Source organism: Gekko japonicus, unplaced genomic scaffold, assembly GCF_001447785.1.
Source record: "Gekko japonicus isolate JY-2015 unplaced genomic scaffold, Gekko_japonicus_V1.1 scaffold765, whole genome shotgun sequence".
Classification (NCBI taxonomy): domain Eukaryota; kingdom Metazoa; phylum Chordata; class Lepidosauria; order Squamata; family Gekkonidae; genus Gekko; species Gekko japonicus.
Window position 1 is genome coordinate 287025 of NW_015163110.1, and position 19199 is coordinate 306223.

At 52.2% G+C, this 19199-nt stretch overlaps 1 protein-coding gene across 1 annotated transcript in view; it reads right to left on the reverse strand.

Annotated features, from left to right (window-relative positions):
* Positions 1-10984: 10984 nt before the first annotated feature.
* The window catches only part of VCP (valosin containing protein), a 28617-nt gene continuing 20402 nt past the window's right edge, over positions 10985-19199 (reverse strand). Inside the window, exons 13-17 of the mRNA XM_015406814.1 lie at positions 18780-18992; positions 14916-15224; positions 12621-12776; positions 12361-12515; positions 10985-11420 (exon numbers count right to left, since the gene is read on the reverse strand). Of these exons, the coding sequence (XP_015262300.1) occupies positions 11315-11420; positions 12361-12515; positions 12621-12776; positions 14916-15224; positions 18780-18992 (939 nt within the window). The 3' untranslated portion in view covers positions 10985-11314. The remainder of the gene's footprint in view (positions 11421-12360; positions 12516-12620; positions 12777-14915; positions 15225-18779; positions 18993-19199) is intronic.

Below are 19199 nucleotides of genomic sequence, written 5' to 3' on the forward strand. Positions count from 1 at the left end.
CGTGAGGGAGCCCCTGGGGGGGGGGGGGCCTACCTGGCAGGGCTGGCTGCAGAGGGGCCCGAAACGGCCGAGCGTGACTCCGCGGAGGAGGCGTGACCGGACTCCCCGGCGCCGCGGGGTCAGGGTGGGCGCAGACCCTCCTCCCTGGCTCCGAATTCCAGCGGGGCTGGCAGGCTCCGAGAGGCCGAGGGCGCCCGGCCGGAGTGGTCTCTTGGGCGCTTCTGCAGCCTCCGCCAGGCCTCGCTTGCTCTGGGGCCGCCCAGCCAAGCCTCGACGGGATGGCTGACTGGACGGAGGAGACCTTTCCGTTGGCGGGAGGAAAGCAACGGGGTGGGAGTCAGAGTCACGGAGTCCAGCGCTCCCTCTCCGCTGTGGAGTCCTGTGAGCAGAAATTCCGCCTTGCAAGCCGTCCTCCCTCTAAGCCGTGTCAGTGTGAGCCAGCTCACAGTTTTTTAGCCTCCGGCTCACCCGTTTTTTGTCTCGGCTCAGGGACGAGGGCTCCAGAGGCAACACATTTATGCAGCAGCCAAATCGCTCTCTCATCACTTGAATGCCAGGAGTTCACGAGGTCGAATTTTGCCTCAGAAGACACCACACCTTAGAGGGAGCATCGCTTGCGAGCTACTGGCATTAAAGTTGGGAGTGAGCAGTCTGGCTACTGCATAGATGAGTTCTCTCTGGAGCCCTCCTTCCTGAGCTAAGGCAAAAATGTGTGAGCCGGGGGCTGAAAAACTGTGAGCTAGCTCACACCGGCTCAGCTTAGAGGGAACACTGGTGTAGAGTCTTGTCTCCTTTCCATTTCTGGACCGCACCGCTTCTCCTGTTGGTAACTGGAGCCACAGTTAACTGAAGGTGTTGAGAGTCCAGATCTTGTGAGAAGAAGACCTTCACGCTTGTTGGTTCTGAGCCCCCCAAGGCCCCTGCCCTGATTTGCTTCTGTAGCTGCCCTGGAGATCCCCGACAGAGAGAACCCTGCTTCCAAGAACAAGGGTGTTTGCAGAATTCTTAAGTCCTCATGCCAAAGACGCCTTCGCTGAGGTTGTTGTGATGTACTTAAGAACTTCAGGGGAGGCTTGACCGCTGTCTTCTGGGTTCACGGCCACCCCCGAGAGAGGCGCTCAGTCAAAGGTGTGACTCCCGGGGGAAGCCCAGAGCTCTAGCCCAGCGCCAACTGGGAGCAACCAGCGGCATCGAGCTGCATACTCCTGACTTGGCCTTTGCTCAGCAGAAACGGACCTCTCTCTACAGTAAGTTGTAGATCAGGACAGGAGTAGCCATGTTAGCCCGTCTGTACCAGTCGAGAAGAGCACGGGACCAGGAGCATTTAGTTAGTCTTGAAGGTGCTCCTGGACTTGTGCTCTTTTCTACTACAAATAAAACGAATTTCAATAGAGAGAAATGCAGAGTCCTACACTTAGGTACAAAAAATCAAAAGCACAGATATAGAATGGGAGGGACTTGGCTTGACAGCAGCACATGTGAAAGGGATCTGGGTGTTCTGGTTGATCACAAGCTAAACATGAGCCTGCAGTGCGATGTGGCTGTGAAGAAAGCTAATGCAGTCTTAGGATGCATTAACAGAAGCCTCGTGTCCAGATCATGGGAGGTGGTAGTTCTGCTCTATGCTGCCATGGTCAGGCCTCGCCTGGAGTCCTGTGTCCAGTTTGGGGCACCACATTTTAGGAAGGATGTTGACAAGCTTGAGCATGTCCAGAAGAGGGCAACCAGGACGGTGAGAGGGTTGGAATCCAAGTCTTACGAGGAAAGGCTGAAAGAGTTGGGTCTGTTTAGGCTGGGAAAGAGAAGGCTTAGAGGGGACAGGATTGCAGTCTTCCAATATCTGAAGGTCCGTCATGTAGAAGATGGAGCGGATCTATTCTCTCTTGCTCCCGACTGCAAGACTAGATCTAATGGGTGGAAATGACAAGGGAGTCCATACCAGCTAAATATCAGGAGAGACTTCCTAACTGTCAGAGTGGTTGAGCAGGGGAACAGTCTGCCTCAGGACAGGGTGGAGGCTCCTTCGCTGGACCTTTTCAAGCGGAGGTTGGACGGCTATCTTTCTGGCATGTTGTAGGGCTCTCTTTCGGCTCTGCTCCTGCAGAGTGCAGAGGGGGTTGGACGAGATGACCTGCAAGGTCCCTTCCAACTCTAACATTCGATGATTCTGAGAAGGGAGTTTCCCTCAGATGTTGCCTACCGTCTTCTTAAGAGGGTCTCCTGGTCATGATTGGAGGGCGGCAGCCCTGGCAAGAGCCCCAGGTGGGGAAATGGGGCGGAAGGGAGCCACTCCCAGAGCCCTCGGGCAGAGCGGTCCTTCGGCTGTCTCTGGGTTCTGCTCGCTGCCTCTCTCGAAGTGGGCGAATCGGTTCACTAACCGGATCTCTCTCGGGTTGGTGTGTGAGCACAAAACGGCGTGCCGTGGCTCAGTGGGATCCCCTCCCGTCCGTGGCAGGGCCACCCTGGCAGCGCGTCCGGCAGGCAGCACACCGGCACACAGAGGAAGGTGCCCAGCGGCAGGCCGCCGTTTCCCGCCCGCTTGCATCCGTCGCCCTTTGAGTACGGCAGCAGCATCCGACGGGGGGACCCGTGGACCCAGCTCAGCTCCGCCAACCTGACGGCCTCACACGGGCCGGGCTTGGACTCGGACTTCGGAGCCAGTGCCGGTGAGTGAGCGGCCGTGGGGGGGGGGGCTTCTGGGGACCTCCTTGCAAAGGAGGATGCGAGTGAGTTGGAGGGAACCTGAGGAGGGGGTCCGGAAGGTGGGGAAAGAACAGGCTGGAGCTCCCAAGAGAAGAGCAGGACGGGGGGGGGGGCGCCTGCTGACACCTCCCTTGGTGCCCCGTGTTTTTAGGGGGGGGGCGGGGCCAGGGGGCATCTGATTGACTGCTGGAGATTTGATTGGTTGTGCAGATTTTTTAATGGGGGCAGCCATTTTGTGACTGGCTCCGCCTCCTGGGGCAGCCATTTTGGGGCTGTGCCCACCATGCTGTGTGTCAGAATCCCAAACGTGCTCGCAGGCTCCAAATGTTTGGTGACCCCTGCTGTAGGGGAAGTAAGTGCCCAGGGAGACGGTGCAGTCCCTGCCATGTTCTTGCCGGTAACCCTGAGCCAGTTTGGGGCAGTGGTTAGGAGCGTGGACTCTAATCTGTGAGAACCGGGTTTGATTTCCCCACTCCTCCACTCGCACCTGGCTGGATGACCTTGGGCTAGCCCTAGTTCTGTCAGAGCTGTTCTCTCAAGGGCAGGCCTCAAAAGAGCTCTCTCAGCCCCACCAACCTCACAGGGTGTCTGTTGTGGGGAGGGGGAGGGAAAGGAGTTTGCAAGCCGCTCTGAGACTCCTCTGGGTGGTGAAGGGCAAGGGGTATAAATCCAATCTCCTCCTCCTTTTGTGCCCCGACCGGCCTGGGGGAATCAAAGACACGGGTTACGCCAGCTTGCATCCTGACTGTTTGTGCCTCCCTCGGGGTGATGGTCTCCTCAGGCCAGAGTGACCAGACGGAGAGGCCTGGCCAGCTAGGAGGAGGCGTGTCTCATTCCCTCCTCCCCGTTGCTTGTGTCTTGCAGGCGTCTCCCTGCGGATCCTGTCCTCTGACAGCGAGGAGAGCCCCGCGGTGCCCCTGCTGCATCCCCAGCAGTCGGGGCGGTTTGAGTGGGACTACTACGACCCCAGCTACAAGAAGAGCACGCCGCTTCAGCATCACCTGCCTGGCATCTGCAGCAAGCAGTACTGGCTGTAGCGTGGGGTGTCGGGAGCGTCTCGGCTGCCTGCCTGCCTCTCCGTTTGGGATGGATGTCTGGCTGTTAAAAGAGAATCCCCGTGACTGCTGGACATCTCCAACTTGGGCTGCGGTTGCACACCCCGTGAAGCACACTTCACCTATGCCTAAGACACAAACGTGTGCACACACAAACACGCGTGCGCACCAGCAAAGGGACAACTGAGGTGGATGGGTTGGAGAAGGTATCATGGCGCTACTAGAAGGAGCTGCTTAACTCCTTCAGTGCCTCACTGAAAGAAGGGGAAGCTGGCCCTCACCCATGAGTAGATGCACTTGGCTTCACCCTGTATCACAAGCCCCCTTTCCTGCACAACTAGGGTGGAGGGAGAAGAATTGCAGCCACAATGAATGCCGGTCACCTATATGTCCTGTGAAACCTTTCAGTAAAGATGGTGGAGCTTTTACGCTTGACTCCGTCGCTTGTTCTTCTGAGTTAGGTGTTCCTATTTGTGTGATGGGACTGCGAAGAAAGCGAAGGCAATCTTAGGATGCATTCACAGAAGCATTGTGTCCATATCACGGGAGGTGGTTGTTCCGCTCTGTTCTGCTATGGTCAGGCCTCACCTGGAGTCCTGTGTCCAGTTTTGGGCACCACATTTGAGGAAGAAGGTCGACAAGCTTGAGCGTGTCCAGAAGAGGGTAATGGGGATGGTGAGAGGGTTGGAATCCACATCTTACGAGGAAAGGCCGAAAGAGTTGGGTCTGTTCAGCCTGGGAAAGAGAAGGCTTAGAGGGAACAGGATGGCAGTCTTCTAATATCTGAAGGGCTGTAATGTAGAAGACGGAGCAGATCTATTCTCTCTTGCTCCGGATTGCAAGACTAGGTCTAATGGGTGGAAATGACAAGGGAGTCGATGCCGGCTAAATATCAGGAGAAACGTCCTAACGGTAAGAGTCGTTGAGCAGTGGAACAGACTGCCTCGGGAGGGGGTGGAGGCTCCTTCGCTGGATGACCATCTTCCAGGTTGGTGTAGTGGTTAAGTGTGCGGACTCTAATCTGGGAGAACCCGGTTTGATTCCCCACTCCTCCACTTGCACCTGCTGATGTGACCTTGGGTTAGTCACAAGCTCTGGCACAGCTGTCCTTGAAAAAGAGCAGTTTCTGTCAAGAGCTCTCTCAGCCCCACCCACCTCACAGGGTGTCTGTTGTGGGGAGGGGAAGGGAAAGGAGTTTGTCAGCCGCTCTGAGACACCTTTGGGTAGTGAAGGGCGGGGGATAAATCCTATCTCTTCTTCTTCTTCCAGGTATGTTGTAGGGCTCTCTTTCGTCTGTGCTCCTGCAGAGTGCAGGGGGTTGGACTGGATGACCTGCAAGGTCCCTTCCAACTCTAACGTTCTATGGTTCTATGATTTCTCCAGACTGTAAAACTCAGCAACTTAAAAATCCCACTGTTGGCTGCTGTTTCTTGCTGAGAAAGAGCATAGCCCTGAAAGTCTACACAGTTCCACAGGGGCCGGGAATGCCGCCTGACCGCTCAGGGGGCTCTTTCACAGGTGTGCCAGGCACTTCTGTCCCCCCCCCCCCCCCAATTGAAGCACTCTTGAAAAGATAGTTGTCAGGATATCAGGGGAGAAGAGAGGACTCCATGACTGGCAGCTTGTGTCCACATTTGCCTTAACTTCCCCCTGCCTCCAAAGAAACTACTTTTTCTCACAGGGAAAAGCTTTCCCACCCTACTATAATGCAGACTAATCAGGAGTTACTCATCGGTACAGGTGGGTTTGATCTGCTAGAAGCAGGAGCTGTTTGGTGGATGTTGGGCCCTGGGTGGTTTATCAATCTGGAGAGGAGCCTCCTTGAGGAGTATAAAAATTCCATGCTGGATAGACCGGAGAACAGTCAAGGACTGCTGGATGCTTACAGGACAGGGCAGGAACGAAGCAGCCAGCTTCCACCCGCACCCTTTTCCCCATCATGCAGACTTCCATGGGGGGGGGGGGAGGTGCGTCTCTGCTTAGGAAGGAGGCAGTGCCCCCCACCCGTGTTTTGCCCAAGCCAAGTAGCCACCTTTTCCCTCCTTTAATCAGAGGCTGTGGCTCAGTAGCCAGCACACCTGCAGGAGCTCGCAGGGTGGTATCTCACGTTAAAAGGGTCAGGGGACCTGCGAGACCCTGGAGAGCCACTTCCCAGGAGAACAGGCAAGACCGGGCTCCACAGACCCAGGGGCTGTCTCATCAGAAGACACGTCCGTGCGCACCTGCTGCTTCAAGACGCTTTACCTGCCCCGTTTACACCTGAGGGTCTCCAAAGGAACTCACGTGTGAAACTCGATGTTTTAAAACAACCAGTATAGGCACCTGTGTCGCTGTTTCAGAGGGCAGGATGTTTTGGTCTGCCGGACACCTGGACTGGAGCCCAGTACCATCTTTAGAGACCAACAAGATTTCCAGGGTGTGCGGCGTTCTTGAGATCCAGAGCTCTTGGAGGTATCTGATGTCCGGGGCTTGGACTCTTGGCAGCTCAGGCTCTGAAATCTCGTGGGTCTCTTAAGGTGCTCCTGGACTTAAATCTAATCGTGCTGCTAAATTCACTGGGAAGTAGCCACAAGCGCTGCACTGTTTTTGAGAAGGGGCATAAAGTGAATCCAGGGAATCACAGGCCAGGTGGCCTAATTCTGGCCCAGGGAAGTTATCGGCAACTGTCAAGAAAGAGACAGCATCATCTGCACCCTGCCTCTTTTGGCGTCTCAGGTGGCTTACAGGGAGCTATTAAAACCTTACAGATTGACCCTGCCCCCCCACCCCCCCCCCAGATCCCCTCTGCTCATACCCCATCAAAAAGCCAGTTTGGTGTCGTGGTTAAGTGTGCGGACTCTAATCTGGGAGAACTGGGTTTGATTCGCCACTCCTCCACTTACACCTGCTGGATGACCTTGGGCAAGCCATAGTTTTGATAAGAGCTGTCCTTAAAAAAGAGCAGTTTCTGTCAAGAGCTCTCTCAGGCCCACCCACCTCACAGGGTGCCTGTTGTGGGGAGGGGAAAGGAAAGGAGTTTGTAAGCCGCTCTGAGACACCTCTAGGTAGTGAAGGGCGGGGTATGAATCCAGTCTCCTCTTCTTCTTCATTCTCTTCCTTGGCCTGCAAGGGAGCAGTGAAGGGGATGCAGTTGGCAACCACATCCGGGTGGTGTGGGTTGCAGCAACTTCCCTACGAGGAAAGGCCGAAGAGTCTGGGACTCTTCTGTTTCGCTAAGGGGGGGACTTGGTATAAAATTATGCACAGGGATGGAGAAAGTGCTCCTTCTATAATAGTAGGAACTCAATGAAATGGACGGGCAATTGGACAGGCAGGAGGAAACATTTCTTTACTGAGTATTCAAAGTGTGGCGTTCACACATAGAGGGCTTTTACAAGGGGTTATTCAGGTTCACGCAGGACAGGTCTTACTGAGGGCTACCGGCCAGTAGTGACAGGAAGGAGCTTCAATATACAGAGGCAGCAAACCTCTGGATTCCAGTGCTGGGAGGCGGTCAATCTCTCTGCCCTGTTTGTTGGCCCTCCAGGACAACTGGTTGGCTGGCTGTTTGAAACAGGACGGGGAGCCCGTTGTCTGATCCAGCACATTCTTATGTTCTCGGCCCAGAGAAAATAAAACAAAGACCTTCTTTTCTTCCTTTTGAAGGGGACGCCTGACCCTTTTTTTGAACTTTCGAGGCTTTTCCTAACATGACCAGTACGAGACGGATACAATGTCAAAAGCACAGCCACACCACAGAAAAGGAACACAACTGATGTGCTCTGGAATATAGTCACCCACTGTGCTTTCTGTTCAGGCAATGTAGGACAGATATTGGGGAAACGGTAGGTTGGCACACAGAGACAGGCCAGCCGCCGAGAGGGCAGTATCAGCGCCATCTCCGGTTATGCGGTTCGGCTCCCTAAATGACGACCCCCACCCCCAGCTGTAGTTGGCGGGGTTAGAAAACACAGCCAACGCGGCTGCCCCACAGCAACCACAGACATCTTACGTGGTGGGAGAACCTGCCACTGGATCCTGCAGGACCACGGCTGGTGGAATAGCCACACCAGCCCTCATTCTAGCCTCATGGCACATTAGCGACGTTGATAGTGTCACAGCACGTGAGCAATGTACGCAGAAGGCACTTTTGAAAGTAATTTCTTCATCTTTTGTATGAGTTGCACTGCAATTGTACGAGCGACATGATCGTTGATGTGCCGTGAAATGTGTACGGGAAGTTGCAAAGTGCGGGTGAGCCACCCAGTTAAGTGGCCTGATGCCATTGCTTTGAAGCCAACCCCCTTGTGTTTCATGATGTTTCAAGCTCCGTTCCGGCGTTCACAGCCGAGGCCATCTCTCTACCGTAATTCTAGGCTGCGGTGTGGCCTATGAAACACAAGTAAGAAGGAAGGAGGCACGAGCTGTTCAACTCTGGGAGTTCTTCGGGGAAAGAACCATTGTCAAAACACAAACAAAAACACAAACACCAAGCCCGGTTCCTAGAAGATTACAAGGGAGCTCATGAAGTTATAATAATGGGTCTGGAGGCGGAATTCAGCCACTGAATGACAAAAAACGGGGAACACAGAAAGGGGAGCCTAAGCCAGAAGATAATGACAGTGCAAAACAGGGCTTGTTTAATTGCAAACAGCTCCTGCTTCGAAATTGCATTCTGCAAAAATTAAAGGCCTTTTCTAAGTATTCCAGCAACCTTCAGAATAGGGTTTTGTGTGCGGAAGTTGAAGACTCACTGATTCCCATGCTGTTCATTTGTTGTATGTTTCTGAACTCTGCAGTTTATCCTTCAAGGGCGGCACCCTCCACTGGAAACTTTTCCTATTCAAGCTCTCCCAGAACAAATTCAAATTCTATACCAAAGTCCCTGGTGAATCATTTCTCTCATGAACTTCAATAGCTCCTGAGTAAAGTTTGCTGTTCATTCAGCAAGAGCGGCAGTTAGTACATTCAGAAAGCGAGTACGCCAAGGTGCTCCCGCCATTACTAACAACAGCCAAGCCTTGACACCCCCCCCCCCACAGGCTGTTTGGTATACTGCTTAAGGGCGCGGACTCTAATCTGGGAAAGCCGGGTTGGATTCCCCATTCCTCCACATGCAGCTGCTGGTGTGACCTTGGGCAAGCCGCAGTTCTCGAAAGAGCTCTCTCAGCCCCACCTACCTCGCGGGGTATTTGTTGTGGGGAGAGGAAGGGAAGGAGGCTGTAATAAGCTGCTCTCAGACTCCGAGTGAAGGGACGGGGTATAAATCCAATCTCCTCTTCTTCTCCGGCAACAGCGTGCAGTTGGCCCTGGGCAAGATCCCTGCATGGAATTCAGTTGGCAGCTGCTTGTTTGACTGAGACTATGGCCACGCTGGGGTATCCGTTATGCCTAAATCCTACAGCCTGTACAAATGTCAACTGAGCTTGTTTGCATAATTTCTCATACTTCAGTATTTTTTTTCACTATTTAGCTAGGCAGAGAACGGACCACATATTTTTACTGCGCCCTCCCCCTGACTTGTAACTGTGAGTGTCCATGTGCTGTCAGTACCTTTGCACAGCTGTGAGGCTGAAATCCTTTTTTAATGAAATCTGAGATTCTCAACCAACTGAATCCTGCACTTTTCAGCAGCCCCGGGAACTCGGGCACCTCGGAAGCCAAGTCTCACTCTCCTTGGTGACTTGAGAACTAGCACAGGAGTCAAGCTTGGAGAAACGACGGCTGAGGGGTGGCATGATTGAGGTTTACAAGATTATGCATGGGATAGAGCAGGTAGAGAAAGAGGTAATTTTCTCCCTTTCTCACAATACAAGAACTCGTGGGCACTCAGTGAAATTGCTGAGCAGTCGGATTAGAACGGACAAAAGGAAGTACCCAAAGAGTGATGAACACGTGGAATTCACTGCCACAGGAGGTGGTGGCGGCTACAAGCATGGACAGCTTCAAGGGGGAATTGGATAAACACATGGAGCAGAGGTCCATCAGTGGCTATTAGCCACAAGGTATGGGTAGGGACTCTTGGGTTGGGGCAAGGGATGCTCTTTATTCTTGGTGCTTGGGGGGGGGGGCAACAGTGGGTGGGCTTCTGGAGTTCTGGCCCCACTGGTGGACCTCCTGAGGGCACCTGGTATTTTTGTACCCTGTGTGATGTGGAGTGCTGGACTAGATGGGCCATTGGTCTGATCCAGCATTGGCTTCTCTTATGTTCTTAAGCTGCCCTATACTGGATCAGACCTTTGATGCATCACGGCAGTGCTGTCTACTCAAACCGGCGACAGCTCTCCTGTGTCTCACATCACCTGTTGTCTGAGCCTTTTTTAGCTGGTCATGCCAGGGACTGAACCTTCCACACACCAAGCAGATGCTCTACCACTGAGCCACATTCGCCTAAGCCCCCTTTCTGTTGGGGGCTCACTGGACATCCTCTAGTCTTTCTTCCACCACCCCTTCCCCCCAATCTGTAACAGGAGATACCTAACCTACAGGGTGACTGAGATGACTGATTAATGCAGAATTGCTCTGAATGCTTCAAAGAACAGAAGTGGCCAGCATTACTGATCCAGACAGTCAAGGAGAAATAGTGCCGCACAGATAGGAATGGAGCCCCAGGCCGTTCATTTTGAAGGGGTGTGCACAATACTAGCAGCTTATGTTTACCCTTCAGGAGGGCTAGGAGGCATCAGTGTTTCCTCTAAGCTGAGTTAGTGTGAGCTAGCTCACAGTTTTTTAGCCTCCAGCTCACACATTTTTGTCTCAGCACAGGAAGGGATGGCTCCAGAGCAAACGAATTGATGCAGCAGCCAAATCGCTCGCTCACAACTTGAGTGCCCGTAGCTCACAAAGTAGAATTTTTGCTCACAGGACTCCATAGCTTAGAGGGAGCATTGGAGGGCATAAGGATCAGCCAACCACAATGCAACTCAGAAACCTGGAGTTGATCTGTCCTTTCTTTCTCTAGCCAGACGTGCGAGAGCACATCTCTCAAATTATGCTCATGTAAACAGGGCTGGGATTTCCCTCCCACCAACAGGGAGAACTTGTTTCTCCCCAAAGCAACAGGACCTTTTGTACAGTTCAGGGCTGGAGGAAGAAGGGAATCGGGAACTCTTCGAAGGCTCTGTGCGACTCAAGCACCGTGCTTGGAGCACGTGCAGAGGGACAGTTCCTGCCAGAGGTCAGGATGGAGGACAGCGTCTGCTAGGAGAGGACTGGAAGGAAGGAAGGTGAGACCATCTTGAAGTTATGGGATTTTTTTTATTTTTATGGGTTTTTAAATTATTTTTTTTACAGGCTACTGTTGTACCCGTTGCTAAAGCTGCTGATTCTGCCATAAACTAGAACAGAAATTTCCCAGAAGTTGAGTCAGTTCCCCTCCTCATTAACTGCCTCTCCTCTGCCTTCCAAAACCAACCAACCAACCAACCCACCAACCGCCTTGTATTCGCAGCAGACAGAGCCTGACACGCAGCTACATGGGTCTGACCAAGGAATGAAGAAGCCGGGAGTCCACCGACCACTGGAATTGCCCTGTACAACGTGGCCTGTTCTGGAGTTTGGTCCACCGGGGCAGTGCTTTAACCATAGAGATCGTCATCGTTGTCTTCACTGTAAACGTTCCCGCTGCCGCTGCCTCCTGTCCCTTGGCTTGGTCCGGCGCCCCCTTGGTTACCTGATGGGAATCTGCAAGCAAGGAGCAGCCCAGAGAGAAGAGGGGCAATTAGACATCACCAGTAAGCATGGCACCGCAGCCCCACCAGAGAGAGCAGGGGGTGAGGAATGTGCCTTGAGAGGCCTCCGAGCCCACCATCTCTCCCTTCGAAGGGGCAGAAACAAACCTGGGGAGGCTAAACTGGCCCCCAGCCTCACTGCCATACCAGCCTCCCACCCTCTTGTGAAGACAAAGCCAGAGAAGAAGAAGAGAGGCGTCTCAACAGAGGCCTGGGTGAGAGCGCACACCAGCGGTGCTCGGCACAGGTGGGGGAAAAGGGCAGAGAGATATCAAAGCAGAGGGAGGACTGTGACCAAATGTGGCATCCTGGCAGCTCACCCCTAGCACTTCGTGCCCCTCCCTAGCCAACCACACCCTGCTTTGTCCACTTTGGTGTATTGCCTCAGAGCGTGAACTCTAATCTGGGAGAGCTGGGTTTGGTTCCCCACTCCTCCTCCACATGCAGCTGCTGGTGTGACCTTGGGCCAGTCACAAGTTCTCTCAGAGCTGTCCTTGAAAAAGAGCCGCTTCTGCCAGAGCTCTCTCAGCCCCACCCACCTCCCAGGGTGTCTGTCTGTTGTGGGGAGGGGAAGGGAAAGGAGACTGTAAGCTGCTCTGAGGCTCCTTCGGGTAGTGAAGGGTGGGGTATAAATCCAATCTCTTCTCTTCACTATAAGACTGGGGAGCAAGGAATGCTTTGCCTGTGCCCAGTGCCTGACAGATCACTGGTGCTGTGCAGGACAGACAACAGCTGTGCAAGGCAGAGCAGCGCGGCTTGTTAAGATTTCCCTGACCTTTCTCCACAAGTGCACAATTAAAGCAGGTGTTTATCACAGAGCAGCTGCAGCCGGGGCAGAAACGGTCCCTTGGGAAGAGCTCATCAAAGCCACCCGGTAGGCCTCCCCTGCTTACCTGAAGCTGCCAAAGCCCCGGCTCTGCTGTAGGGTCTGTGCAAACATCTCGTATTTGCGGATATCGTTGTCGCTGACCGAACGTCGGGCAAAGCGCATGGCCTCCTCAAAGTGATCGCGCCGGATCTCGGGCACCGGGTCGTCCTCCTCCACTTCCTAGACCGGCAAAACCACACCTTTCACCACTGAGCCCCACTGCAGCCAGAAGCCCCAACGCCCACCAGTCCAGCCCACCCGCTCTGCACAGACGACAACGCTCACCATGGCCGAAGGGTTGGTCTGCCTCTCTCGCTCCCGCTTGATCTCGCTCTCAATCGCCTCCCGGATGGCCAGCTTGCAGGCGCGCTGGCAAATCTCTGTGAGGTCGGCTCCCGAGAAGCCATTGGTCATTTTAGCCAGGAACTCCAGGTCCACATCCTGTGCAAACAAGGGAAACTCCGCATCACACCACCTCCCCCAGCTGACAGAACAAGCAACTTTATGCTCTCCCCTGACAGCGGCAAGAGGCTCCCCTCGGCCTTCCTACCGCTCACCAGCCCTCTGAGAGATCTGTCAGCCAAGCCTGCCAGGCCGGCTGACAACCAGGAACAACTTCAAGGTGCTGCGCACAGGGGTCCATCAGAGTCGGTATCGTCTACTTAGACTGGCAGCAGTTCTCCAGGGTCTCAGGCAGAGAAAGGTCTTTCCCATCACCTCCTGTCAGGCCTTTTAGCTGGGGATGCCGGGGATTGAACCTGGGACCTTCTACATGCCAAGCAGATGCTCTACCACTGAGCCACAGCCCCTCCAAGAAGAAGAGCAGTAGGTTTTTATACCCTGCTTTTCTCTATCTTAGGAGCTGTGGTGGCTCAAGTGGTTAAGACGCTGAACTGCATGCTGTGGAAGGTTAGTAGTTCAGCAGTTCGAGACCCGAGTGTGCCGCATGACGGAGTGAGCTCCTGTCTCTAGTTTTAGCTCCTGCCAACCTAGCAGTTCGAAAGCAAGAAATTGCAAGTAGATAAATAGGGACCACTTCGGTGGGAAGATAACAGCGTTCCGTGCGCCTTGGTGTTTAGTCATGCCGGCCACATGACCACAGAAACGTCTTCGGACAGCGCTGGCTCTTTGGCTTTGAAACGGAGATGAGCACCGCAACCCTAAAGTCGGATTCGACTGGCTTTCGAGCAAGGGAACCTTTACCTTCCTCTATCTTAAGGAGTCTCAAAGTGCCTTACAATCACCTTCTCCACAACAGGCACCTCGTGAGGTAGGTGGGGGCTGTGAGAGTTCTGAGCGAACCGGGACTGGCCCAAGGTCACCCGGCAGGCATCCTGGGGAGGAAGAGTGTGGAATTGAAACCGGTTCTCCAGGTAAGAGTCCGCCGCTCTCAACCACTGCACCATGCTGGCTCTCAAGAGTGTCCCAGGAATCTTTTCTGTCTCTTCGTGTGAACAGCACTCAACTCTGCTCCAGCTAAGGGGCCACTAGGCTTGAGCTCCAGGGGGTGGCAAACTAAAGCTGTCAGGAGGGCACCTTTGGCATTTTGGTTGGGAGTGAGTCTATTCTGCCACCTCCCAGCAGCCAGAACCACATTTCCCCTACACACGCCAGACCTCTCAGGTATGATGAGGACATAGAGCGAAGTCGGCACACAGTGTAAATGGGGTGGGGGGAGACGGAAAACCTCGGAGGAAAGTGTTGTCTTCTCTGCCTGTCTCCCAGTTTTTCAAAACAGAAAAAAACAGAAATTTCGGGAACACTGGAAAAACTCCTAAGAAACATTTTGTTTGTAGAAAACCATGGCCTTCATACTTTTAAATGATAAAAATATGCCGAATAGTACAATTTTTTGTGAGTATTACGTGTGTGTGCTTGCGAGCCTGGAAGCTATAATTTCCTTCTGGTGACCCCGAGTGGGGCTAGGCAGTTGCAGAGAGGTGGCTTGATAGGACCTGCCTCTGTGGCCTGGCCCTGGTATTCTTTGGAGGTCGGCCTTCCAAGTACTTGCCAGGGCTGGCCCTGCTTAGCTTCCGAGATCTGGCTGGCCTGACCTATCCAGGGCAGGGCCCAAATATCAGTTTTACATGCTCATTTATAAATGATGCAGTTTGTTGATAAAGCACTTGATAAAAACAGTAATACACGTTTGGAGCTGGTGGGGTACTGCATATATTTAAGCCCCTCAACCCAATTTTTTTTCTGAAACAGAAAAAAACCCTGTTTCTCTCCCCCATGGCTTCAAGTTTGCAGAATCTTTTACATCGAAGTTAGCATCAACTGGCAGTAAACAGAGTCATGGTTGAGGAGTTGTACGCACACACAGCAACGCCCTGCCTATAAAGAAAAATGCATCCTCCTGGTGGAAAAAAACCACCCCCCTCTCCACTACCAAAACTGGGATTTTTTTTTCTAGTCACATCTCAAAAAATGGCTAGGGCCTCGGGGGGGGGGGGGGGCCCCCAAAGTTTTACTGCTGACCTAGAGCAAGCTTTTGTCTGAACACACACACACGCACACACACGCACACACTGGATTTCCCCAGAAGCGACACGCACACCCATGTCAGCCCATACTTACCTTTGCTACGGGTGACTTCCGCAGGTTGGCCTTGAGGATGGCCACGCGGGACTTCTCATCCGGCAGGGGGATGTAGATCAGCTGGTCCAAGCGCCCGGGTCGCAGGATGGCGGGGTCGATGATGTCCGGCCGGTTGGTGGCACCAATGATGAAGACGTTCTTCTTGGTTGACATGCCGTCCATCTCTGTCAGGATCTGGTTGATGACTCTGTCCGCAGCACCGCCACCGTCTCCAATGTTCCCACCGCGGGCCTTGGCAATGGAGTCCAGCTCATCAAAGAACAGCACACAGGGAGCTGCTTGGCGGGCCTGCAAGGGGGCAGGGAGGGGACAGCTCAGTTTGCAGGACTCTCAATCAGGCAGCCTTTCCCAGGGATCCTAAGCGGCCGCAGGCATTTCTGACCACAGAGACAAACTCCTTGGGAGAAGTCCCTGCCACAGGAGGGCTGCTTCACCACGCCTCGCCCTCTAAAGGGGACTTCCGTGCAGCTCTCCATCTGGGAATTTCTGCAGGCCAGGCATGCAGGCTGCTTGACACTCCCACCGGTCCACTGACCAGGCCTAAGCTGATGGATCATACTTGCCTTCTGTACAGCAGGGTGAGAAGCCACTGCGTGATGGAAAAGTCCAAAGGACACCCAATACAAGTCTCTAACAAAAAATGTGAGGAACCAAAGAACTGTCTCCAGGGATAAAGTAAGGCCATTCCCAGAGGCTCTGTAAGCACTGCTGCCAGCTGCTAACATCTGAAGCTGAGCTTCTGTTTGCTCTTCAGGTATCAACGCACCTCCAGCCCTGTGGCAATCTGCACATTAAATCCAGGACTAGCCTGAGATAACAGCCTAGTTATTTTGCTTGTTTTATTTAAATAGTATTTTTCTATTGTCTGTGACTACACTTTCCCCCTACGGTAATCCTTTTTGCGTCCCTTCAGATAGAAAAAGCAGGGAATAGCTGGAACTGCACATGCTTCACCGTATGATAAGGGAAACAATTTCTCACCCCTGCCAGAGCATCACAGAAAAGAGCCATGAAGGTAATAGAACTCAACAAAACATTCCCGATTCCTTTATCCACCCTGAGTCTCAGCCAGAAAGGTGGACTATAAAAAATGTAAATGAATAAATATCAGTGTTAAAGCTGCTCTCCCAAGAGGACCACAGAGGTTCTGCTGTTTGAATCAGGCCTCTTATACGCCACTCCCTGGCATATTAACCTGCCCGCATGTATGTTTCAGATGTAATTCAAGCTACTTGTAGACTTCATTGCCACAGGGGGCAGCATCCATCTCTACAAGTCGAAAGAAGATTGTACAAGTCAGAAGACTGCTTAGGCAACAGCAGAATCCAAGACAAATAGCAGGACAGGGTAGTGACTCACAGACAGCTTTATACACTCAAAGAGAAAACGATACTCAAGGGAGTCAAATTTTCATGCCACTAAAAAGGCAGCAAAACAAGTTCAAATGTGAAACTGGTAGAAAAATAGCAAAAACACAAATACTTTTACACCAATTAGTACTATATTATTGACTCCTGATATGCTGACAGGACCTAAAATAGCACTGACTGGCCTATGGAAGTACGTGGCCATGGTGAAAGATGATTCCAAGCTGAAGGTTACTGGGAAAAGGACTGAAGGTAAAACTGCCTCATTGATCATGCAACAGAAGGAACTCTAGCCTTGATAGGAACATAAAAGAAGCCAGTGGCCCACCCAGTCCAACACTCTGTGTCACACAGTGGCCAAAACCCAGGGACCATCAAGAGGTCCACCAGTGGGGCCAGAACTCTAGAAGCCCTCCCACTGTTGCCCCCCAGGCACCAAGAATACAGAGCATCAGTGCCCCAGACAGTATTCCATCGATACCTTGTGGCTAATAGCCACAGATGGACCTCTGCTCCATGTTTATCCAAACCCCTCTTGAAGCTGTCTAGTCACCACTTCTTGTAGCAGTCAATTCCACGTGTTAATGACGATTTAAAATTGTTAAATTGTTTTTACTATTTTATTGTTTCATAACGCCTATGGTCTTGTTAGCCACCCCGAGCCTACTGAAGAGGGGGGTATAAATCAAATCAAATCAATTACCCTTTGAGTGAAGTGCTTCCTTTCATCTGTTCTAAGCTTACTGCTCAGCAATTTCATGGAGTGCCCACAAGGAGTTCTTGTATTGTGAGAAAGGGAGAAAAGTACCTCTTTCTCTACCTGTTCTATCCCAGGCATCATCTTGTAAATCTCTATCATGTCACCTCTCAATCATTTTTTTTCTCCAAGCTAAAGAGCCCGAGTCTCTTCAGCCTTTCCTCACAGGGAAAGTGTTCCATCCCTTTAATAATTTCAGTTGCCTTTTTCTGCACCTTTTCTAAATCTATAATATTTTTTGAGGTGTGGTGACCATAACTGTACACAATAGTCCAAATGAGGCCACAACATAGATTTATACAGGGGCACTATGATACTGGCTGATTTGTTTTCAATCCCCTTCCTAATAAGCCCCAGCATAGCATTGGCTTTTTTTTATTGCAGTCACACACTGAGTTGACATTTTCGGTGACTTATCTACCACAACTCCAAAATCTCCCTCCTGGTCAGTTACCGTCAGTTCGGACCCCATCAACATGTATTTATAGTTGGGATTTTTTTGCTCGAATATGCATTACTCTGCACTTGCCCATGTTAGACCTAATTTGCCACACCGATGCCCATTTGTCCAGCCTCAACAGATCTCTCTGGAGCTCCTCACCGTCCTCCCTGGTTCTCACCACCCTGAACTATTTAGTATCATCTGCAAACTCAGCCACTTCACTGCTTACTCCCAACTCCAAATCATTAATGAAGAAGTTAAACAGCACGAGACTTAGTACCAAGCCCTGTGGTACCCCCACCGCTTAGCACCTTTCACTGTGAAAACTGCCCATTTATACTCACTCTGTTTCCTGTTCCAGTTTTTAATCCACAAGAGCACTTGTGCTCTTATCCCATGGCCACTGAGTTTACTTAGAAGCCTTCACTAGCTGCCATCTTCAACTGATCAAAAGCATTCTGGCAACAAACCAAAAAACCCCTCTCCACTCCTCCTGCTTGTCACATAACCGGCTTACTATGTCTGCACACTTTCAGCATTAAAGCTGTTGAAGGACCTCAATGCCTGGTTGAGAGGTGTTATCTTGAGTATTCCTCATCGTGACTGGCTCTCGGTCGCTAAAAAGGGATGCTTATCACTCAACCCCAAACAAAACAGTTCGCCTTGTTTCCAAAGCCTATGGCGTTGGGGAAGGGAACACACAAAGATGGCTATCAGCCAGGTCAAGAACAGATTTGTGACAGCTGAACGGGGCCAGGGTCTTTGAGCAACTGGGCACAGGCAGCCTGAACAACTGAAAAGTCAGGCCAGTTCATGGACTGGGTTACAGAAACTGCAATTAGCTATAAGTCACTGGACAGACTCTCCATGATTATCTCCAATGAAGAGACCGCCAGGATGGCCACCACCGATGCTCCCTCTACACCGTGGAGTCCTGTGAGCAAAAATTCTACTTTGTGAGCTACTGGCATTAAAAGTTGTGAGCGAGTGATCTGGCTACTGCATAAATGAGTCTGCTCTTCTGGAGCCATCCTTCTTGAGCTAAGTCAAAAATGTGTGAGCTGGAGGCGAAAAAACTGTGAGCTAGCTCACACCAACTCAACTTAGAAGGCACACTGGCCACCCCCCCGTGCCATGCTGCTGAGATGCTAAGGAGGGTCTCACATGCTACCAGTGGAAACGGACACCTGTCCATTAAACAGGGGGCTTGCACTAGGACTCCTCTGCAAAGAGGAGCTCCCCAGGACATTCAAGAGGCAGAGTTTGCAGACACTCACCTTATCAAAAATCTCGCGCACGTTGGCCTCCGACTCTCCGAACCACATAGTAAGCAACTCTGGGCCCTTGATAGAGATGAAGTTGGCCTGGCATTCGTTGGCAATGGCTTTGGCCAGCAGTGTCTTCCCGCAGCCAGGAGGCCCGTAGAACAGCACCCCTTTGGAGGGAGTCATGCCAAACTTGAGGAATTTGTCAGGATGCTCTACGGGATACTGAGGAAAGAAGGAGTTTGTTCATTTATATTTCTGTGCTGCCTTGCTGCTTTCAGAGAGAGAGAGAGACAGAGAGAAAGAGGGAGGGAGGTCCTCGTCGTCTTGGACTGTGCCCAACAGAGATAGGCACAGCTGCAGAGGACTTGGAGACTACTTGACAGCAGATAAAGCTTGAGGCCACAGAGGGACAGAGGCACAACAGCCCTC